The sequence below is a fragment of the Pristiophorus japonicus genome, chromosome 9 (assembly GCF_044704955.1).
Source record: "Pristiophorus japonicus isolate sPriJap1 chromosome 9, sPriJap1.hap1, whole genome shotgun sequence".
Lineage (NCBI taxonomy): Eukaryota > Metazoa > Chordata > Chondrichthyes > Pristiophoridae > Pristiophorus > Pristiophorus japonicus.
Window position 1 is genome coordinate 192,494,672 of NC_091985.1, and position 23,554 is coordinate 192,518,225.

General features: G+C 58.4%; 1 protein-coding gene across 1 annotated transcript in view; it reads right to left on the minus strand.

Moving 5' to 3' along the window:
* Positions 1-23,554, minus strand: part of LOC139274029 (uncharacterized) — a 74,208-nt gene that overhangs the window by 13,462 nt on the left and 37,192 nt on the right. The window contains exons 3-8 of the mRNA XM_070891081.1: positions 22,438-22,566; positions 20,353-20,481; positions 18,217-18,345; positions 14,079-14,207; positions 5,622-5,750; positions 1,740-1,868 (exon numbers count right to left, since the gene is read on the minus strand). Of these exons, the coding sequence (XP_070747182.1) occupies positions 1,740-1,868; positions 5,622-5,750; positions 14,079-14,207; positions 18,217-18,345; positions 20,353-20,481; positions 22,438-22,566 (774 nt within the window). The remainder of the gene's footprint in view (positions 1-1,739; positions 1,869-5,621; positions 5,751-14,078; positions 14,208-18,216; positions 18,346-20,352; positions 20,482-22,437; positions 22,567-23,554) is intronic.

Here is a 23,554-nt window from a genome sequence, read left to right on the forward strand (position 1 = left end):
GTCAGCGAGCACAGGGGGTGATGGGTGAGTGGGACTCGGTGCAAGTTAGGACCCTGGGCAGTGAGCACAGGGGGTGATGGGTGAGCGGGACTCGGTGCGAGTTAGGACACGGGTCGATGGGATTGGGACTCGGTGCGAGTTTGGACCCGGGGCAGTGATCACAGGGGGTGATGGGTGAGCGGGACTCGGTGCGAGTTAGGACACGGGGCAGTGAGCACAGGGGTGATGGGTGAGTGGAACTCGGTGCGAGTTAGGACACGGGGCAGTGAGCACAGCGGGTGGTGGGTGAGTGGGACACGGTGCGAGTTAGGACATGGGGCAGTGAGCACGGGGGGATGATGGGTGAGTGGGACTCGGTGCGAATTCTGACACGGGGCAGTGAGCACAGTGGGTGATGGGTGAGTGGGACTCGGTGCGATTTAGGACACGGGGCAGTGAGCACGGGGGGGTGATGGGTGAGTGGGACTCGGTGCGAGTTCGGACACGGGGCAGTGAGCACAGGGGTTGATGGGTGAATGGGACTCGGTGCGAGTTAGGACACGGGGCAGTGAGCACAGGGGGTGATGGGTGAGCGAGACTCGGTGTGAGTTCGGACACGGGCCAGTGAGCACAGGAGGTGATGGGTGAGCAGGACTTGGTGTGAGTTAGGACTTGATGCAGTGAGCACAGGGGCTGATGGGTGATCAGGACTCGGTGCGAGTTAGGACAGGGGGCAGTGAGCACAGGGGGTGATGGGTGAGCAGGACTTGGTGCGAGTTAGGACACAGGGCAGTGAGCACAGTGGGTGATGGGTGAGCGGGAGTCGGTGCGAATTAGGACACGGGGCAGTGAGCACAGGGGGTGATGGGTGAGCAGGACTCGGTGCGAGTTAGGACACGGGCCAGCTAGCACAGGGGGTGATGGGTGAGCAGGACTCGGTGCGAGTTAGGACACGGGCCAGCTAGCACAGGGGGTGATGGGCGAGCGGGACTCGGTGCGAGTTAGGGCACGGGCCAGCGAGCACAAGGGGTGATGGGTGAGCGGGACTCGGTGTGAGTTAGGACACGGGGCAGTGAGCACAGGGGGTGATGGGTGAGTGGGACTCGGTGCGAGTTAGGACATGGGGCAGTGAGCACAGGGGGTGATGGGTGAGCGGGACTTGGTGTGAGTTAGGACACGGGGCAGTGAGCACAGGGGGTGATGGGTGAGCCGGACTCGGTGCGAGTTAGGACACAGGGCAGTGAGCACAGGGGGTGATGGGTGAGCGGGACTCGGTGTGAGTTAGGACACGGGGCAGTGAGCACAGGGGGTGATGGGTGAGTGGATCTCGGTGCGAGTTAGGAGACGGGGCAGTGAGCACAGGAAGTGATGGGTGAGCGGGACTCGGTGCGAGTTAGGACACGGGGTGTGGATATGTGAACTGGATATATGAAAATAAAGACAGTGAAGTGAACTGAATATATGAAAATGTACAAGCCATGGAAAAATAACTAAGAGAATGTCAGATTGCAAATATGACAACATCAGCACAATTAGCAGAATTGCAAGGTCTTAGTTCCTAGTCACGCCAGTAAAATTGTAACATTTAGAAACCATGCCTGAGCTTTAGTAAAAACAGCTCATATAGATGTCGGCTCATGAGTGGACAAAGGAAAGGAGGGATCAAAAGGGATAGGCTGAACTAGGATGTCACTCTAATTGTATCTTGTTATCTTGTACCAAAAAATGTATAACTGTGTGCCTTCACAATGTAAACTTACTTGTCCGTAGGAAGTGGGTACGCTCTATCACGAGAGTATTCCTTCTGTCTGATAAGTCTCGGCCAGTGAGACCTAATATTAAAGACTGCTTGGTTCTAAACTCCTTTGGTGTTCGCCTCAGTGTATTCGCTGAAACAGATTGAGGGAAAAGAATCCAGAAATCAACAGGGGCAGTGAGCACAGGGAGTGATGGGTGAGTGGGACTCGGTGCGAGTTAGGACACGGGGCATTGAGCACAGGAGGTGATGGGTGAGCCGGACTTGGTGCGAGTTCGGACACGGGGCAGTGAGCACAGGGGGTGATGGGTGAGTGGGACTCGGTGCGAGGTAGGACAGGGGGCAGTGAGCATAGGGGTGATGGGTGAGTGGGACTTGGTGCGAGTTAGGACTCGGGGCAGTGAGCAAAGGGGGTGATGGGTGAGTGGGACTCGGTGTGAGTTAGGACACGGGGCAGTGAGCACAGGGGGCGATGGGCTAGCGGGACTCGGTGCGAGTTAGGACACGGGGCAGCGAGCACAGTGGGTGATGGGTGAGCAGGACTCGGTACGAGTTAGGACACGGGGCAGTGAGCACAGGGGGTGATGGGTGAGCGGGAACCGGTGCGAGTTAGGACACGGGGCAGTGAGCACAGGGGGTGATGGGTGAGCGGGAACCGGTGTGAGTTAGGACACGGGGCAGCGAGCACAGCGGGTGATGGGTGAGCGGGAACCGGTGCGAGTTGGGACACGGGCCAGCAAGCACAGGGGGTGATGGGTGAGCGAGACGCGGTGCGAGTTGGGACACGGGCCAGCAAGCACAGGGGGTGATGGGTGAGCGAGACTCGGTGTGAGTTCGGACACGGGGCAGCGAGCACAGGGGGTGATGGGCGAGTGGGGCTTGGTGCGAGTTAGGACACGGGTCAGCGAGCAGAGGGGGTGATGGGTGAGTGGGTCTTGGTGTGAGTGAGGACACGGGGCAGTGAGCACAGAGGGTGATGGGTGAGTGGGACACGGTGCGAGTTAGGTCACGGGGCAGTGAGCACAGGGGGTGATGGGTGAGCGGGACTGGGTGTGAGTTAGGACACGGGTTAGTGAGCACAGGTGATGCTGGGTGAGTGGGACTGGGTGTGAGTTAGGGCATGGGGCAGTGAGCACAGGGGGTGATGGGTGAGCGGGACTTGGTGCGAGTTAGGACACGGGGTAGAGAGCACAGGGGGTGATGGGTGAGTGGGACTCGGTGCGAGTTAGGACACGTGCCAGCGAGCACAAGGGGTGATGGGCGAGCGGGACTCGGTGCGAGTTAGGACACGGGCCAGCGAGCACAGGGGGTGATGGGCGAGCGGGACTCGGTGCGAGTTAGGACATGGGGCAGTGAGCACGGGGGGGTGATGGGTGAGTGGGACTCGGTGCGAATTAGGACAGGGGGCAGTGAGCTTAGCGGGTGATGGGTGAGCAGGACTTGGTGTGAGTTAGGACTTGATGCAGTGAGCACAGTGGGTGATGGGTGAGCAGGACTTGATGCGAGTTAGGACACAGGGCAGTGAGCACAGTGGGTGATGTGTGAGCGGGAGTCGGTGTGAATTAGGACACGGGCCAGCGAGCACAGTGGGTGATGGGTGAGCGAGACTCGCTGCGAGTTAGGACACGGGGCAGTGAGCACAGGGGGTGATGGGTGAGCGGGACTCGGTGCGAGTTAGGACACGGGCCAGCGAGCACAGGGGGTGATGGGTGAGTGGGACTCGGTGCGAGTTAGGACAGGGGGCAGTGAGCACAGGGGGTGATGGGTGAGCAGGACTCGGTGCGAGTTAGGACACGGGGCAGTGAGCACGGGGTGATGGGTGAACGGGACTCGGTGTGAGTTAGGACACGGGCAGTGAGCACAGGGGGTGATGGGTGAGCAGGACTCGGTGCGAGTTAGGACACGGGGCAGTGAGCACGGGGTGATGGGTGAGCGGGACTCGGTGCGAGTTAGGACACGGGGCAGTGAGCACAGCGGGGTGATGGGTGAGTGGGACTCGGTGCGAGTTAGGACACGGGGCAGTGAGCACGGCGGGGTGATGGGTGAGTGGGACTCGGTGCGAATTAGGACAGGGGGCAGTGAGCATAGCGGGTGATGGGTGAGCCGGACTTGGTGTGAGTTCGGACATGATGCAGCGAGTACAGGGGGTGATGGGTGAGTGGGACTCGGTGCGAGTTCGGACAGCGGGCAGTGAGCACAGGGGGTGATGGGTGAGCAGGACTTGGTGCGAGTTAGGACACAGGGCATTGAGCACAGTGGGTGATGGGTGAGCGGGAGTCGGTGCAAATTAGGACACGGGGCAGTGAGCACAGGGGGTGATGGGTGAGCAGGACTCGGTGCGAGTTAGGACACGGGGCAGTGAGCAAAGGGGGTGATGGGTGAGCAGGACTCGGTGCGAGTTAGGACACGGGGCAGTGAGCACAGTGGGTGATGGGTGAGCGGGAGTCGGTGCAAATTAGGACACGGGGCAGTGAGCACAGGGGGTGATGGGTGAGCAGGACTTGGTGTGAGTTAGGACTTGCTGCAGTGAGCACAGGGGCTGATGGGTGATCAGGACTCGGTGCGAGTTAGGACAGGGGGCAGTGAGCACAGGGGGTGATGGGTGAGCAGGACTTGGTGCGAGTTAGGACACAGGGCAGTGAGCACAGTGGGTGATGGGTGAGCGGGAGTCGGTGCGAATTAGGACACGGGGCAGTGAGCACAGGGGGTGATGGGTGAGCAGGACTCGGTGCGAGTTAGGACACGGGCCAGTGAGCACAGGAGGTGATGGGCGAGCGGGACTCGGTGCGAGTTAGGGCACGGGCCAGCGAGCACAAGGGGTGATGGGTGAGCGGGACTCGGTGTGAGTTAGGACACGGGGCAGTGAGCACAGGGGGTGATGGGTGAGTGGGACTCGGTGCGAGTTAGGACATGGGGCAGTGAGCACAGGGGGTGATGGGTGAGCGGGACTTGGTGTGAGTTAGGACACGGGGCAGTGAGCACAGGGGGTGATGGGTGAGCCGGACTCGGTGCAAGTTAGGACACGGGGCAGTGAGCACAGGGGGTGATGGGCGAACGGGACTGGGTGTGAGTTCGGACACGGGGCAGTGAGCACAGGGGGTGATGGGTGAGTGGGACACGGTGCGAGTTAGGACACGGGGCAGTGAGCACAGGGGGTGATGGGTGAGTGGGACTTGGTGCGAGTTAGGACACAGGGCAGTGAGCACAGCGGGTGATGGGTGAGCGGGACTCGGTGTGAGTTAGGACACGGGGCAGTGAGCACAGGGGGTGATGGGTGAGTGATACTCGGTGTGAGTTCGGACACTGGGCAGCGAGCACAGAGGGTGATGGGTGAGCGAGACTCGGTGCGAGTTAGGACACGGGGCAGCGAGCAGAGTGGGTGATGGGTGAGTGGGACTTGGTGTGAGTTAGGACACAGGGCAGTGAACGCAGGGGGTGATGGGTGAGTGGATCTCGGTGCGAGTTAGGAGACGGGGCAGTGAGCACAGGAAGTGATGGGTGAGCGGGACTCGGTGCGAGTTAGGACACGGGGTGTGGATATGTGAACTGGATATATGAAAATAAAGACAGTGAAGTGAACTGAATATATGAAAATGTACAAGCCATGGAAAAATAACTAAGAGAATGTCAGATTGCAAATATGACAACATCAGCACAATTAGCAGAATTGCAAGGTCTTAGTTCCTAGTCACGCCAGTAAAATTGTAACATTTAGAAACCATGCATGAGCTTTAGTAAAAACAGCTCATATAGATGTCGGCTCATGAGTGGACAAAGGAAAGGAGGGATCAAAAGGGATAGGCTGAACTAGGATGTCACTCTAATTGTATCTTGTTATCTTGTACCAAAAAATGTATAACTGTGTGCCTTCACAATGTAAACTTACTTGTCCGTAGGAAGTGGGTACGCTCTATCACGAGAGTATTCCTTCTGTCTGATAAGTCTCGGCCAGTGAGACCTAATATTAAAGACTGCTTGGTTCTAAACTCCTTTGGTGTTCGCCTCAGTGTATTCGCTGAAACAGATTGAGGGAAAAGAATCCAGAAATCAACAGGGGCAGTGAGCACAGGGGGTGATGGGTGAGTGGGACTCGGTGCGAGTTAGGACTCGGGGCATTGAGCACAGGAGGTGATGGGTGAGCCGGACTTGGTGCGAGTTCGGACACGGGGCAGTGAGCACAGGGGGTGATGGGTGAGTGGGACTCGGTGCGAGGTAGGACAGGGGGCAGTGAGCATAGGGGGTGATGGGTGAGTGGGACTTGGTGCGAGTTAGGACACGGGGCAGTGAGCACAGCGGGTGATAGGTGAGTGGGACTCGGTGCGAGGTAGGACAGGGGCAGTGAGCATAGTGGGTGATGGGTGAGTGGGACTTGGTGCGAGTTAGGACACAGGTCAGTGAGCACAGAGGGTGATGGGTGAGTGGGACTAGGTGTGAGTTAGAACACGGGGCAATGAGCACAGTGGGTGATGGGTGAGTGGGACTTGGCGTGAGTTAGAACACGGGGCAGTGAGCACTGGGGCTGATGGGTGAGTAGGACTCGGTGCGAGTTAGGACAGGGGTCAGTGAGCACAGTGGGTGATGGGTGAGTGGGACTCGGTGCGAGTTAGGACAGAGGGCAGTGAGCACAGGGGGTGATGGGTGAGTGGGACTTGGTGCGAGTTAGGACACGGGGCAGTGAGCATAGGGGGTGATGGGTGAGTGGGACTTGGTGCGAGTTAGGACTCGGGGCAGTGAGCACAGCGGGTGATAGGTGAGTGGGACTCGGTGCGAGGTAGGACAGGGGGCAGTGAGCATAGTGGGTGATGGGTGAGTGGGACTTGGTGCGAGTTAGGACACAGGTCAGTGAGCACAGAGGGTGATGGGTGAGTGGGACTAGGTGTGAGTTAGAACACGGGGCAATGAGCACAGGGGGTGATGGGTGAGTGGGACTTGGCGTGAGTTAGAACACGGGGCAGTGAGCACTGGGGCTGATGGGTGAGTAGGACTCGGTGCGAGTTAGGACAGGGGTCAGTGAGCACAGGGGGTGATGGGTGAGCAGGACTTGGTGCGAGTTAGGACACAGGGCAGCGAGCACAAGGAGTGATGGGTGAGCGGGACTTGGTGCGAGTTAGGACACGGGGCAGTGAGCACAGGGGGTGATGGGTGAGCGGGACTTGGTGCGAGTTAGGACACGGGGCAGTGAGCACAGGGGGTGATGGGTGAGCGGTACTCGGTGCGAGTTAGGACACGGGGCAGCGAGCACAGCGGGTGATGGGTGAGTGGGACTTGGTGCGAGTTCGGACACGGTGCAGTGAGCACACAGGGTGATGGGTGAGCAGGACTTGGTGCGAGTTAGGACACAGGGCAGTGAGAACAGGGAATGATGGGTGAGCGGGATTCGGTGTGAGTTAGGACAGGGGGCAGTGAGCATAGGGGTGATGGGTGAGTGGGACTTGGTGCGAGTTAGGACTCGGGGCAGTGAGCACAGTGGGTGATGGGTGAGTGGGACTCGGTGCGAGTTAGGACAGAGGGCAGTGAGCACAGGGGGTGATGGGTGAGTGGGACTTGGTGCGAGTTAGGACACGGGGCAGTGAGCATAGGGGGTGATGGGTGAGTGGGACTTGGTGCGAGTTAGGACTCGGGGCAGTGAGCACAGCGGGTGATAGGTGAGTGGGACTCGGTGCGAGGTAGGACAGGGGGCAGTGAGCATAGTGGGTGATGGGTGAGTGGGACTTGGTGCGAGTTAGGACACAGGTCAGTGAGCACAGAGGGTGATGGGTGAGTGGGACTTGGTGTGAGTTAGAACACGGGGCAATGAGCACAGGGGGTGATGGGTGAGTGGGACTTGGCGTGAGTTAGAACACGGGGCAGTGAGCACTGGGGCTGATGGGTGAGTAGGACTTGGTGCGAGTTAGGACACAGGGCAGCGAGCACAAGGAGTGATGGGTGAGCGGGACTTGGTGCGAGTTAGGACACGGGGCAGCGAGCACAGCGGGTGATGGGTGAGTGGGACTTGCTGCGAGTTCGGACACGGTGCAGTGAGCACACGGGGTGATGGGTGAGCAGGACTTGGTGCGAGTTAGGACACAGGGCAGTGAGAACATGGAATGATGGGTGAGCGGGATTCGGTGTGAGTTAGGACACGGGGCAGTGAGCACAGGGGGTGGTGGGTGAGCGGGACTCGGTCTGAGTTAGGACACGGGGCAGTAAGCACAGAGGGTGATGGGTAAGCGGGACTCGGTGCGAGTTAAGACGGGGGCAGTGAGCACAGGGGCTGATGGGTGAGCGGGACTCGGTGCGAGTTAGGACATGGAGCACAGCGGGTGATGGGTGAGTGGGACTTGGTGCAAGTTAGGACACGGGTCAGTGAGCACAGGGGCTGATGGGTGAGCGGGACTCGGTGCGAGTTAGGACACTGGGCACAGGGGGTGATGGGTGAGCGGGACTCGGTGCGAGTTAGGACACGAGTCAGTGAGCACAAGTGGGTGATGGGTGAGCGGGACTTGGTGCGAGTTAGGACACGGGGCAGTGAGCACAGGGGGTGATGGGTGAGCGGTACTCGGTGCGAGTTAGGACACGGGGCAGCGAGCACAGCGGGTGATGGGTGAGTGGGACTTGCTGCGAGTTCGGACACGGTGCAGTGAGCACACAGGGTGATGGGTGAGCAGGACTTGGTGCGAGTTAGGACACAGGGCAGTGAGAACAGGGAATGATGGGTGAGCGGGATTCGGTGTGAGTTAGGACAGGGGGCAGTGAGCATAGGGGTGATGGGTGAGTGGGACTTGGTGCGAGTTAGGACTCGGGGCAGTGAGCAAAGGGGGTGATGGGTGAGTGGGACTCGCTGCGAGTTAGGACTCGGGGCAGTGAGCATAGGGGTGATGGGTGAGTGGGACTTGGTGCGAGTTAGGACTCGGGGCAGTGAGCACAGTGGGTGATGGGTGAGTGGGACTCGGTGCGAGTTAGGACAGAGGGCAGTGAGCACAGGGGGTGATGGGTGAGTGGGACTTGGTGCGAGTTAGGACACGGGGCAGTGAGCATAGGGGGTGATGGGTGAGTGGGACTTGGTGCGAGTTAGGACTCGGGGCAGTGAGCACAGCGGGTGATAGGTGAGTGGGACTCGGTGCGAGGTAGGACAGGGGGCAGTGAGCATAGTGGGTGATGGGTGAGTGGGACTTGGTGCGAGTTAGGACACAGGTCAGTGAGCACAGAGGGTGATGGGTGAGTGGGACTTGGTGTGAGTTAGAACACGGGGCAATGAGCACAGGGGGTGATGGGTGAGTGGGACTTGGCGTGAGTTAGAACACGGGGCAGTGAGCACTGGGGCTGATGGGTGAGTAGGACTTGGTGCGAGTTAGGACACAGGGCAGCGAGCACAAGGAGTGATGGGTGAGCGGGACTTGGTGCGAGTTAGGACACGGGGCAGCGAGCACAGCGGGTGATGGGTGAGTGGGACTTGCTGCGAGTTCGGACACGGTGCAGTGAGCACACGGGGTGATGGGTGAGCAGGACTTGGTGCGAGTTAGGACACAGGGCAGTGAGAACATGGAATGATGGGTGAGCGGGATTCGGTGTGAGTTAGGACACGGGGCAGTGAGCACAGGGGGTGGTGGGTGAGCGGGACTCGGTCTGAGTTAGGACACGGGGCAGTAAGCACAGAGGGTGATGGGTAAGCGGGACTCGGTGCGAGTTAAGACGGGGGCAGTGAGCACAGGGGCTGATGGGTGAGCGGGACTCGGTGCGAGTTAGGACATGGAGCACAGCGGGTGATGGGTGAGTGGGACTTGGTGCAAGTTAGGACACGGGTCAGTGAGCACAGGGGCTGATGGGTGAGCGGGACTCGGTGCGAGTTAGGACACTGGGCACAGGGGGTGATGGGTGAGCGGGACTCGGTGCGAGTTAGGACACGAGTCAGTGAGCACAAGTGGGTGATGGGTGAGCGGGACTTGGTGCGAGTTAGGACACGAGTCAGTGAGCACAAGTAGGTGATGGGTGAGCGGGACTCGGTGCGAGTTAGGACACGAGTCAGTGAGCACAAGTGGGTGATGGGTGAGCGGGACCTGGTGCGAGTTAGGACACGGGGCAGTGAGCACAGGGGTTGATGGGTGAGTGGGACTCGGTGTGAGTTAGGACACGGGGCAGTGAGCACAGTGGGTGATGGGTGAGTGGGACTCGGTGCAAGTTAGGACACGAGTCAGTGAGCACAAGTGGGTGATGGGTGAGCGGGACTCGGTGCGAGTTAGGACACAGGTCAGTGAGCACAGAGGGTGATGGGTGAGTGGGACTTGGTGTGAGTTAGAACACGGGGCAATGAGCACAGGGGGTGATGGGTGAGTGGGACTTGGCGTGAGTTAGAACACGGGGCAGTGAGCACTGGGGCTGATGGGTGAGTAGGACTTGGTGCGAGTTAGGACACAGGGCAGCGAGCACAAGGAGTGATGGGTGAGCGGGACTTGGTGCGAGTTAGGACACGGGGCAGCGAGCACAGCGGGTGATGGGTGAGTGGGACTTGCTGCGAGTTCGGACATGGTGCAGTGAGCACACGGGGTGATGGGTGAGCAGGACTTGGTGCGAGTTAGGACACAGGGCAGTGAGAACATGGAATGATGGGTGAGCGGGATTCGGTGTGAGTTAGGACACGGGGCAGTGAGCACAGGGGGTGGTGGGTGAGCGGGACTCGGTCTGAGTTAGGACACGGGGCAGTAAGCACAGAGGGTGATGGGTGAGTGGGACTTGGTGCGAGTTAGGACACAGGTCAGTGAGCACAGAGGGTGATGGGTGAGTGGGACTAGGTGTGAGTTAGAATACGGGGCAATGAGCACAGGGGGTGATGGGTGAGTGGGACTTGGCGTGAGTTAGAACACGGGGCAGTGAGCACTGGGGCTGATGGGTGAGTAGGACTCGGTGCGAGTTAGGACAGGGGTCAGTGAGCACAGGGGGTGATGGGTGAGCAGGACTTGGTGCGAGTTAGGACACGGGGCAGTGAGCACAGGGGGTGATGGGTGAGCGGTACTCGGTGCGAGTTAGGACACGGGGCAGCGAGCACAGCGGGTGATGGGTGAGTGGGACTTGCTGCGAGTTCGGACACGGTGCAGTTAGCACACGGGGTGATGGGTGAGCAGGACTTGGTGTGAGTTAGGACTTGATGCATTGAGCACAGGGGGTGATGGGTGAGCGAGACTCGGTGTGAGTTAGGACACGGGGCAGTGAGCACAGGGGGTGATGGGTGAGCGAGACTCGGTGCGAGTTCGGACACGGGCCAGCGAGCACAGGGGGTGATGGGTGAGCGGGACTCGGTGCGAGTTAGGACACGGGCCAGTGAGCACAGGAGGTGATGGGTGAGCCGGACTTGGTGCGAGTTAGGACACGGGGCAGTGAGCACAGGGGTGATGGGTGAGTGGGACTCGGTGCAAATTAGGACACGGGGCAGTGAGCACAGGGGGTGATGGGTGAGTGGGACTCGGTGCGAGTTAGGACACAGGTCAGTGAGCACAGCGGGTGATGGGTGAGTGGGACTCGGTGCGAGTTAGGACACAGGTCAGTGAGCACAGGGGGTGATGCGGGACTCGGTGCGAGTTAGGACACAGGTCAGTGAGCACAAGGGGTGATGGGTGAGTGGGACTCGGTGCAAGTTAGGACAGAGGGCAGTGAGCATAGAGGCTGATGGGTGAATGGGACTTGATGTGAGTTAGGACACAGGGCAGCGAGCACAAGGGGTGATGGGTGAGCAGGACTTGGTGCGAGTTAGGACACGGGTCAGCGAGCACAGGGGGTGATGGGTGAGTGGGACTCGGTGCAAGTTAGGACCCTGGGCAGTGAGCACAGGGGGTGATGGGTGAGCGGGACTCGGTGCGAGTTAGGACACGGGTCGATGGGATTGGGACTCGGTGCGAGTTTGGACCCGGGGCAGTGATCACAGGGGGTGATGGGTGAGCGGGACTCGGTGCGAGTTAGGACACGGGGCAGTGAGCACAGGGGTGATGGGTGAGTGGAACTCGGTGCGAGTTAGGACACGGGGCAGTGAGCACAGCGGGTGGTGGGTGAGTGGGACACGGTGCGAGTTAGGACATGGGGCAGTGAGCACGGGGGGATGATGGGTGAGTGGGACTCGGTGCGAATTCTGACACGGGGCAGTGAGCACAGTGGGTGATGGGTGAGTGGGACTCGGTGCGATTTAGGACACGGGGCAGTGAGCACGGGGGGGTGATGGGTGAGTGGGACTCGGTGCGAGTTCGGACACGGGGCAGTGAGCACAGGGGTTGATGGGTGAATGGGACTCGGTGCGAGTTAGGACACGGGGCAGTGAGCACAGGGGGTGATGGGTGAGCGAGACTCGGTGTGAGTTAGGACACGGGTCAGTGAGCACAGCGGGTGATGGGTGAGTGGGACTCGGTGCGAGTTAGGACACAGGTCAGTGAGCACAGGGGGTGATGCGGGACTCGGTGCGAGTTAGGACACAGGTCAGTGAGCACAAGGGGTGATGGGTGAGTGGGACTCGGTGCAAGTTAGGACAGAGGGCAGTGAGCATAGAGGCTGATGGGTGAATGGGACTTGATGTGAGTTAGGACACAGGGCAGCGAGCACAAGGGGTGATGGGTGAGCAGGACTTGGTGCGAGTTAGGACACGGGTCAGCGAGCACAGGGGGTGATGGGTGAGCGGGACTCGGTGCGAGTTAGGACACGGGTCGATGGGATTGGGACTCGGTGCGAGTTTGGACCCGGGGCAGTGATCACAGGGGGTGATGGGTGAGCGGGACTCGGTGCGAGTTAGGACACGGGGCAGTGAGCACAGGGGTGATGGGTGAGTGGAACTCGGTGCGAGTTAGGACACGGGGCAGTGAGCACAGCGGGTGGTGGGTGAGTGGGACACGGTGCGAGTTAGGACATGGGGCAGTGAGCACGGGGGGATGATGGGTGAGTGGGACTCGGTGCGAATTCTGACACGGGGCAGTGAGCACAGTGGGTGATGGGTGAGTGGGACTCGGTGCGATTTAGGACACGGGGCAGTGAGCACGGGGGGGTGATGGGTGAGTGGGACTCGGTGCGAGTTCGGACACGGGGCAGTGAGCACAGGGGTTGATGGGTGAATGGGACTCGGTGCGAGTTAGGACACGGGGCAGTGAGCACAGGGGGTGATGGGTGAGCGAGACTCGGTGTGAGTTCGGACACGGGCCAGTGAGCACAGGAGGTGATGGGTGAGCAGGACTTGGTGTGAGTTAGGACTTGATGCAGTGAGCACAGGGGCTGATGGGTGATCAGGACTCGGTGCGAGTTAGGACAGGGGGCAGTGAGCACAGGGGGTGATGGGTGAGCAGGACTTGGTGCGAGTTAGGACACAGGGCAGTGAGCACAGTGGGTGATGGGTGAGCGGGAGTCGGTGCGAATTAGGACACGGGGCAGTGAGCACAGGGGGTGATGGGTGAGCAGGACTCGGTGCGAGTTAGGACACGGGCCAGCTAGCACAGGGGGTGATGGGTGAGCAGGACTCGGTGCGAGTTAGGACACGGGCCAGCTAGCACAGGGGGTGATGGGCGAGCGGGACTCGGTGCGAGTTAGGGCACGGGCCAGCGAGCACAAGGGGTGATGGGTGAGCGGGACTCGGTGTGAGTTAGGACACGGGGCAGTGAGCACAGGGGGTGATGGGTGAGTGGGACTCGGTGCGAGTTAGGACATGGGGCAGTGAGCACAGGGGGTGATGGGTGAGCGGGACTTGGTGTGAGTTAGGACACGGGGCAGTGAGCACAGGGGGTGATGGGTGAGCCGGACTCGGTGCGAGTTAGGACACAGGGCAGTGAGCACAGGGGGTGATGGGTGAGCGGGACTCGGTGTGAGTTAGGACACGGGGCAGTGAGCACAGGGGGTGATGGGTGAGTGATACTCGGTGTGAGTTCGGACACTGGGCAGCGAGCACAGAGGGTGATGGGTGAGCGAGACTCGGTGCGAGTTAGGACACGGGGCAGCGAGCACAGTGGGTGATGGGTGAGTGGGACTTGGTGCGAGTTAGGACACGGGGTGTGGATATGTGAACTGGATATATGAAAATAAAGACAGTGAAGTGAACTGAATATATGAAAATGTACAAGCCATGGAAAAATAACTAAGAGAATGTCAGATTGCAAATATGACAACATCAGCACAATTAGCAGAATTGCAAGGTCTTAGTTCCTAGTCACGCCAGTAAAATTGTAACATTTAGAAACCATGCCTGAGCTTTAGTAAAAACAGCTCATATAGATGTCGGCTCATGAGTGGACAAAGGAAAGGAGGGATCAAAAGGGATAGGCTGAACTAGGATGTCACTCTAATTGTATCTTGTTATCTTGTACCAAAAAATGTATAACTGTGTGCCTTCACAATGTAAACTTACTTGTCCGTAGGAAGTGGGTACGCTCTATCACGAGAGTATTCCTTCTGTCTGATAAGTCTCGGCCAGTGAGACCTAATATTAAAGACTGCTTGGTTCTAAACTCCTTTGGTGTTCGCCTCAGTGTATTCGCTGAAACAGATTGAGGGAAAAGAATCCAGAAATCAACAGGGGCAGTGAGCACAGGGAGTGATGGGTGAGTGGGACTCGGTGCGAGTTAGGACACGGGGCATTGAGCACAGGAGGTGATGGGTGAGCCGGACTTGGTGCGAGTTCGGACACGGGGCAGTGAGCACAGGGGGTGATGGGTGAGTGGGACTCGGTGCGAGGTAGGACAGGGGGCAGTGAGCATAGGGGTGATGGGTGAGTGGGACTTGGTGCGAGTTAGGACTCGGGGCAGTGAGCAAAGGGGGTGATGGGTGAGTGGGACTCGCTGCAAGTTAGGACTCGGGGCAGTGAGCATAGGGGTGATGGGTGAGTGGGACTTGGTGCGAGTTAGGACTCGGGGCAGTGAGCACAGTGGGTGATGGGTGAGTGGGACTCGGTGCGAGTTAGGACAGAGGGCAGTGAGCACAGGGGGTGATGGGTGAGTGGGACTTGGTGCGAGTTAGGACTCGGGGCATTGAGCACAGGAGGTGATGGGTGAGCCGGACTTGGTGCGAGTTCGGACACGGGGCAGTGAGCACAGGGGGTGATGGGTGAGTGGGACTCGGTGCGAGGTAGGACAGGGGGCAGTGAGCATAGGGGTGATGGGTGAGTGGGACTTGGTGCGAGTTAGGACTCGGGGCAGTGAGCAAAGGGGGTGATGGGTGAGTGGGACTCGCTGCAAGTTAGGACTCGGGGCAGTGAGCATAGGGGTGATGGGTGAGTGGGACTTGGTGCGAGTTAGGACTTGGGGCAGTGAGCACAGTGGGTGATGGGTGAGTGGGACTCGGTGCGAGTTAGGACAGAGGGCAGTGAGCACAGGGGGTGATGGGTGAGTGGGACTTGGTGCGAGTTAGGACACGGGGCAGTGAGCATAGGGGGTGATGGGTGAGTGGGACTTGGTGCGAGTTAGGACTCGGGGCAGTGAGCACAGCGGGTGATAGGTGAGTGGGACTCGGTGCGAGGTAGGACAGGGGGCAGTGAGCATAGTGGGTGATGGGTGAGTGGGACTTGGTGCGAGTTAGGACACAGGTCAGTGAGCACAGAGGGTGATGGGTGAGTGGGACTAGGTGTGAGTTAGAACACGGGGCAATGAGCACAGGGGGTGATGGGTGAGTGGGACTTGGCGTGAGTTAGAACACGGGGCAGTGAGCACTGGGGCTGATGGGTGAGTAGGACTCGGTGCGAGTTAGGACAGGGGTCAGTGAGCACAGGGTGTGATGGGTGAGCAGGACTTGGTGCGAGTTAGGACACAGGGCAGCGAGCACAAGGAGTGATGGGTGAGCGGGACTTGGTGCGAGTTAGGACACGGGGCAGTGAGCACAGGGGGTGATGGGTGAGCGGTACTCGGTGCGAGTTAGGACACGGGGCAGCGAGCACAGCGGGTGATGGGTGAGTGGGACTTGCTGCGAGTTCGGACACGGTGCAGTGAGCACACAGGGTGATGGGTGAGCAGGACTTGGTGCGAGTTAGGACACAGGGCAGTGAGAACAGGGAATGATGGGTGAGCGGGATTCGGTGTGAGTTAGGACAGGGGGCAGTGAGCATAGGGGTGATGGGTGAGTGGGACTTGGTGCGAGTTAGGACTCGGGGCAGTGAGCAAAGGGGGTGATGGGTGAGTGGGACTCGCTGCGAGTTAGGACTCGGGGCAGTGAGCATAGGGGTGATGGGTGAGTGGGACTTGGTGCGAGTTAGGACTCGGGGCAGTGAGCACAGTGGGTGATGGGTGAGTGGGACTCGGTGCGAGTTAGGACAGAGGGCAGTGAGCACAGAGGGTGATGGGTGAGTGGGACTTGGTGCGAGTTAGGACACGGGGCAGTGAGCATAGTGGGTGATGGGTGAGTGGGACTTGGTGCGAGTTAGGACACAGGTCAGTGAGCACAGAGGGTGATGGGTGAGCAGGACTTGGTGCGAGTTAGGACACAGGGCAGTGAGAACATGGAATGATGGGTGAGCGGGATTCGGTGTGAGTTAGGACACGGGGCAGTGAGCACAGGGGGTGGTGGGTGAGCGGGACTCGGTCTGAGTTAGGACACGGGGCAGTAAGCACAGAGGGTGATGGGTAAGCGGGACTCGGTGCGAGTTAAGACGGGGGCAGTGAGCACAGGGGCTGATGGGTGAGCGGGACTCGGTGCGAGTTAGGACATGGAGCACAGCGGGTGATGGGTGAGTGGGACTTGGTGCAAGTTAGGACACGGGTCAGTGAGCACAGGGGCTGATGGGTGAGCGGGACTCGGTGCGAGTTAGGACACTGGGCACAGGGGGTGATGGGTGAGCGGGACTCGGTGCGAGTTAGGACACGAGTCAGTGAGCACAAGTGGGTGATGGGTGAGCGGGACTTGGTGCGAGTTAGGACACGAGTCAGTGAGCACAAGTAGGTGATGGGTGAGCGGGACTCGGTGCGAGTTAGGACACGAGTCAGTGAGCACAAGTGGGTGATGGGTGAGCGGGACCTGGTGCGAGTTAGGACACGGGGCAGTGAGCACAGGGGTTGATGGGTGAGTGGGACTCGGTGTGAGTTAGGACACGGGGCAGTGAGCACAGTGGGTGATGGGTGAGTGGGACTCGGTGCAAGTTAGGACACGAGTCAGTGAGCACAAGTGGGTGATGGGTGAGCGGGACTCGGTGCGAGTTAGGACACGAGTCAGTGAGCACAGTTGGTGATGGGTGAGTGGGACTCGGTGTGAGTTGGGACACGAGTCAGTGAGCACAAGTGGGTGATGGGTGAGTGGGACTCGGTGCGAGTTAGGACACGAGTCAGTGAGCATAGAGGGTGATGGGTAAGTGGGACGCGGTGCGAGTTAGGACAGGGGGCAGTGAGCACAGCGGGTGATGGGTGAGCGGGACTTGGTGCGAGTTAGGACACGAGTCAGCGAGCACAGCGGGTGATGGGTGAGCGGGAATCGATGCGAGTTAGGACACGGGGCAGCGAGCACAGCGGGTGATGGGCGAGCGGGACTCGGTTTGAGTTAGGACAAGGCGCAGTGAACACAGGGGGTGATGGGTGAGTGGGACTTGCTGCGAGTTCGGACACGGGGCAGTGAGCACACGGGGTGATGGGTGAGCAGGACCTGGTGCGAGTTAGCACATAGGGCAGCGAGCACAAGGGGTGATGGGTGAGCGGGACTTGGTGCGAGTTAGGACATGGAGCACAGGGGGTGATGGGTCAGTGGGACTTGCTGCGAGTTAGGACACGGGTCAGTGAGCACTGGGGCTGATGGGTGAGCGGGACTCGGTGCGAGTTAGGACACTGGGCACAGGGCGTGATGGGTGAGCGGGACTCGGTGCGAGTTAGGACACGAGTCAGTGAGCTCACAAGTGGGTGATGGGTGAGTGGGACACGGTGCGAGTTAGGACACGGGGCAGTGAGCACAGGGGGTGATGGGTGAGTGGGACTCGGTGCGAGTTAGGACACGGGGCAGTGAGCACAGGGGGTGATGGGTGAGTGGGACTTGGTGCGAGTTAGGACACAGGGCAGTGAGCACAGGGGGTGATGGGTGAGCGGGACTCGGTGTGAGTTAGGACACGGGGCAGTGAGCACAGGGGGTGATGGGTGAGTGGATCTCGGTGCGAGTTAGGAGACGGGGCAGTGAGCACAGGAAGTGATGGGTGAGCGGGACTTGGTGCGAGTTAGGACACGGGGTGTGGATATGTGAACTGGATATATGAAAATAAAGACAGTGAAGTGAACTGAATATATGAAAATGTACAAGCCATGGAAAAATAACTAAGAGAATGTCAGATTGCAAATATTACAACATCAGCACAATTAGCAGAATTGCAAGGTCTCAGTTCCTAGTCACGCCAGTAAAATTGTAACATTTAGAAACCATGCATGAGCTTTCGTAAAAACAGCTCATATAGATGTCGGCTCATGAGTGGACAAAGGAAAGGAGGGATCAAAAGGGATAGGCTGAACTAGGATGTCACTCTAATTGTATCTTGTTATCTTGTACCAAAAAATGTATAACTGTGTGCCTTCACAATGTAAACTTACTTGTCCGTAGGAAGTGGGTACGCTCTATCACGAGAGTATTCCTTCTGTCTGATAAGTCTCGGCCAGTGAGACCTAATATTAAAGACTGCTTGGTTCTAAACTCCTTTGGTGTTCGCCTCAGTGTATTCGCTGAAACAGATTGAAGGAAAAGAATCCAGAAATCAACAGGGGCAGTGAGCACAGGGGGTGATGGGTGAGTGGGATTCGGTGCGAGTTCGGACTCGGGGCATTGAGCACAGGAGGTGATGGGTGAGCCGGACTTGGTGCGAGTTCGGACACGGGGCAGTGAGCACAGGGGGTGATGGGTGAATGGGACTCGGTGTGAGTTCGGACACGGGGCAGTGAGCACAAGGGGTGATGGGTGAGTGGGACTCGGTGCGAGGTAGGACAGGGGGCAGTGAGCATAGGGGTGATGGGTGAGTGGGACTTGGTGCGAGTTAGGACTCGGGGCAGTGAGCAAAGGGGGTGATGGGTGAGTGGGACTCGCTGCGAGTTAGGACTCGGGGCAGTGAGCATAGGGGTGATGGGTGAGTGGGACTTGGTGCGAGTTAGGACAGAGGGCAGTGAGCACAGGGGGTGATGGGTGAGTGGGACTTGGTGCGAGTTAGGACACGGGGCAGTGAGCATAGCGGGTGATGGGTGAGTGGGACTTGGTGCGAGTTAGGACTCGGGGCAGTGAGCACAGCGGGTGATGGGTGAGTGGGACTCGCTGCGAGGTAGGACAGGGGGCAGTGAGCATAGTGGGTGATGGGTGAGTGGGACTTGGTGCGAGTTAGGACACAGGTCAGTGAGCACAGAGGGTGATGGGTGAGTGGGACTTGGTGTGAGTTAGAACACGGGGCAATGAGCACAAGGGGTGATGGGTGAGTGGGACTTGGCGTGAGTTAGAACACGGGGCAGTGAGCACTGGGGCTGATGGGTGAGTAGGACTCGGTGCGAGTTAGGACAGGGGGCAGTGAGCACAGCGGGTGATGGGTGAGCGGGACTTGGTGCGAGTTAGGACACGAGTCAGCGAGCACAGCGGGTGATGGGTGAGCGGGAATCGATGCGAGTTAGGACACGGGGCAGCGAGCACAGCGGGTGATGGGCGAGCGGGACTCGGTTTGAGTTAGGACAAGGCGCAGTGAACACAGGGGGTGATGGGTGAGTGGGACTTGCTGCGAGTTCGGACACGGGGCAGTGAGCACACGGGGTGATGGGTGAGCAGGACCTGGTGCGAGTTAGCACATAGGGCAGCGAGCACAAGGGGTGATGGGTGAGCGGGACTTGGTGCGAGTTAGGACATGGAGCACAGGGGGTGATGGGTCAGTGGGACTTGCTGCGAGTTAGGACACGGGTCAGTGAGCACTGGGGCTGATGGGTGAGCGGGACTCGGTGCGAGTTAGGACACTGGGCACAGGGCGTGATGGGTGAGCGGGACTCGGTGCGAGTTAGGACACGAGTCAGTGAGCTCACAAGTGGGTGATGGGTGAGTGGGACACGGTGCGAGTTAGGACACGGGGCAGTGAGCACAGGGGGTGATGGGTGAGTGGGACTCGGTGCGAGTTAGGACACGGGGCAGTGAGCACAGGGGGTGATGGGTGAGTGGGACTTGGTGCGAGTTAGGACACAGGGCAGTGAGCACAGGGGGTGATGGGTGAGCGGGACTCGGTGTGAGTTAGGACACGGGGCAGTGAGCACAGGGGGTGATGGGTGAGTGGATCTCGGTGCGAGTTAGGAGACGGGGCAGTGAGCACAGGAAGTGATGGGTGAGCGGGACTTGGTGCGAGTTAGGACACGGGGTGTGGATATGTGAACTGGATATATGAAAATAAAGACAGTGAAGTGAACTGAATATATGAAAATGTACAAGCCATGGAAAAATAACTAAGAGAATGTCAGATTGCAAATATTACAACATCAGCACAATTAGCAGAATTGCAAGGTCTCAGTTCCTAGTCACGCCAGTAAAATTGTAACATTTAGAAACCATGCATGAGCTTTCGTAAAAACAGCTCATATAGATGTCGGCTCATGAGTGGACAAAGGAAAGGAGGGATCAAAAGGGATAGGCTGAACTAGGATGTCACTCTAATTGTATCTTGTTATCTTGTACCAAAAAATGTATAACTGTGTGCCTTCACAATGTAAACTTACTTGTCCGTAGGAAGTGGGTACGCTCTATCACGAGAGTATTCCTTCTGTCTGATAAGTCTCGGCCAGTGAGACCTAATATTAAAGACTGCTTGGTTCTAAACTCCTTTGGTGTTCGCCTCAGTGTATTCGCTGAAACAGATTGAAGGAAAAGAATCCAGAAATCAACAGGGGCAGTGAGCACAGGGGGTGATGGGTGAGTGGGATTCGGTGCGAGTTCGGACTCGGGGCATTGAGCACAGGAGGTGATGGGTGAGCCGGACTTGGTGCGAGTTCGGACACGGGGCAGTGAGCACAGGGGGTGATGGGTGAATGGGACTCGGTGTGAGTTCGGACACGGGGCAGTGAGCACAAGGGGTGATGGGTGAGTGGGACTCGGTGCGAGGTAGGACAGGGGGCAGTGAGCATAGGGGTGATGGGTGAGTGGGACTTGGTGCGAGTTAGGACTCGGGGCAGTGAGCAAAGGGGGTGATGGGTGAGTGGGACTCGCTGCGAGTTAGGACTCGGGGCAGTGAGCATAGGGGTGATGGGTGAGTGGGACTTGGTGCGAGTTAGGACAGAGGGCAGTGAGCACAGGGGGTGATGGGTGAGTGGGACTTGGTGCGAGTTAGGACACGGGGCAGTGAGCATAGCGGGTGATGGGTGAGTGGGACTTGGTGCGAGTTAGGACTCGGGGCAGTGAGCACAGCGGGTGATGGGTGAGTGGGACTCGCTGCGAGGTAGGACAGGGGGCAGTGAGCATAGTGGGTGATGGGTGAGTGGGACTTGGTGCGAGTTAGGACACAGGTCAGTGAGCACAGAGGGTGATGGGTGAGTGGGACTTGGTGTGAGTTAGAACACGGGGCAATGAGCACAAGGGGTGATGGGTGAGTGGGACTTGGCGTGAGTTAGAACACGGGGCAGTGAGCACTGGGGCTGATGGGTGAGTAGGACTCGGTGCGAGTTAGGACAGGGGTCAGTGAGCACAGGGGGTGATGGGTGAGCAGGACTTGGTGCGAGTTAGGACACAGGGCAGCGAGCACAAGGAGTGATGGGTGAGCGGGACTTGGTGCGAGTTAGGACACAGGGCAGTGAGCACAGGGGGTGATGGGTGAGCGGTACTCGGTGCGAGTTAGGACACGGGGCAGCGAGCACAGCGGGTGATGGGTGAGTGGGACTTGCTGCGAGTTCGGACACGGTGCAGTGAGCACACGGGGTGATGGGTGAGCAGGACTTGGTGCGAGTTAGGACACAGGGCAGTGAGAACAGGGAATGATGGGTGAGCGGGATTCGGTGTGAGTTAGGACACGGGGCAGTGAGCACAGCGGGTGGTGGGTGAGCGGGACTCGGTCTGAGTTAGGACACGGGGCAGTAAGCACAGAGGGTGATGGGTAAGCGGGACTCGGTGCGAGTTAAGACGGGGGCAGTGAGCACAGCGGGTGATGGGTGAGTGTGACTCGGTGCGAGTTAGGACACGGGGCAGTGAGCAGAAGGGGTGATGGGTGAGCGGGACTCGATGGGAGTTAGTACACAGGGTACACAGGGGGTGATGGGTGAGTGGGACTTGTTGTGAGTTGGGACATGGGGCAGTGAGCACAGGGGGTGATGGGTGAGTGGGACTCGGTGCAAGTTAGGACACGGGGCAGTGCGCACAGCGGGTGATGGGTGAGCGGGACTCGGTGTGAGTTAGGACACGGGCCAGCGAGCACAGGGTGTGATGGGTGAGCCAGACTTGGTGCGAGTTAGGACACGGGGTGTGGATATGTGAACTGGATATATGAAAATAAAGACAGTGAAGTGAACTGAATATATGAAAATGTATAAGCCATGGAAAAATATCTGAGAGAATGACAGATTGCAAATATTACAACATCAGCACAATTAGCAGAATTGCAATGTCTTAATTACTAGTCACGCCAGTAAAATTGTAACATTTGGAAACCATGCCTGAGCTTTAGTAAAAACAGCTCATATAGATGTCGGCTCATAAGTGGACAAAGGAAAGGAGGGATCAAAAGGGATAGGCTGAACTAGGATGTCACTCTAATTGTATCTTGTTATCTTGTACCAAAAAATGTATAACTGTGTGCCTTCACAATGTAAACTTACTTGTCCGTAGGAAGTGGGTACGCTCTATCACGAGAGTATTCCTTCTGTCTGATAAGTCTCGGCTGGTGAGACATAATATTAAAGACTGCTTGGTTCTAAGCTCCTTTGGTGTTCGCCTCAGTGTATTCGCTGAAACAGATTGAGGGAAATGAATCCAGAAATCAACATTTGGTGTCAGAAGCCGAAAACTTGCGAATTAAGAGCCAGACTAGCCTTGGACGAGACGAGGGGAAAGTGGCCACTGGACTGAGTATGATTTCAATACTGCTCCAGTTTCCCCCGGTTTCAAAAGTCTGAGGAAAGTTTAGACACTCGCTGGTTCTCAGGTAGTATCTGAACGAGATCCAGGTCAATCTGGCGAATACCTTCTAAATTTAGGAAATAAGTTACCAAGTCAGGTGTGACGTCAACCTTGTATATCACTTGGCCCGTCTCGGCACTGATTGGATTCGAATCGCGCGGCAATGCGGAAGATAGGGCTAGATCGGGCTTGATAGGGCGACGCAAGATCGCGCAGCGACGTGAACCGCGGGGTGACGCAAGATCGCGCAGCGACGCGAACCGCGGGGAGACGCAAGATCGCGCAGCGACGCGAACCGCGGGGTGACGCATGATTGCGCAGCGACGTGAACCGCGGGCCGACGCAAGATCGCGCAGCGACGCGAACCGCGGGGTAACGCAAGATCGCGCAGCGACGTGAACCGCGGGCCGACGCGAGATTGCGCGGTGACATGAACCGCGGGCCGACGCGAGATTGCGCGATGACGTGAACCGCGGGCCGACGCGAGAGATAGAGTTAATTTAAATCGCGCGGCGACGCGAACCACGGGGCGACGCGGGAGATAGAGTTAGTTTAGATAGGGTTAGTTTAAATCGCGGGGCGACGCGGGAGATAGAGTTAGTTTAGATAAGGTTAGTTTAAATCGCGGGGCGATGCGGGAGATAGGGTTAGTTTAAATCGCGGGGCGACGTGGGAGATAGAGTTAGTTTAGATAGGGTTAGTTTAAATCGCGGGGCGACGCGGGAGATAGAGTTAGTTTAGATAGAGTTAGTTTAGATAGGGTTAGTTTAAATTGCGGGGCGACGCGGGAGACAGGGTTAGCTTAGATAGGGTTAG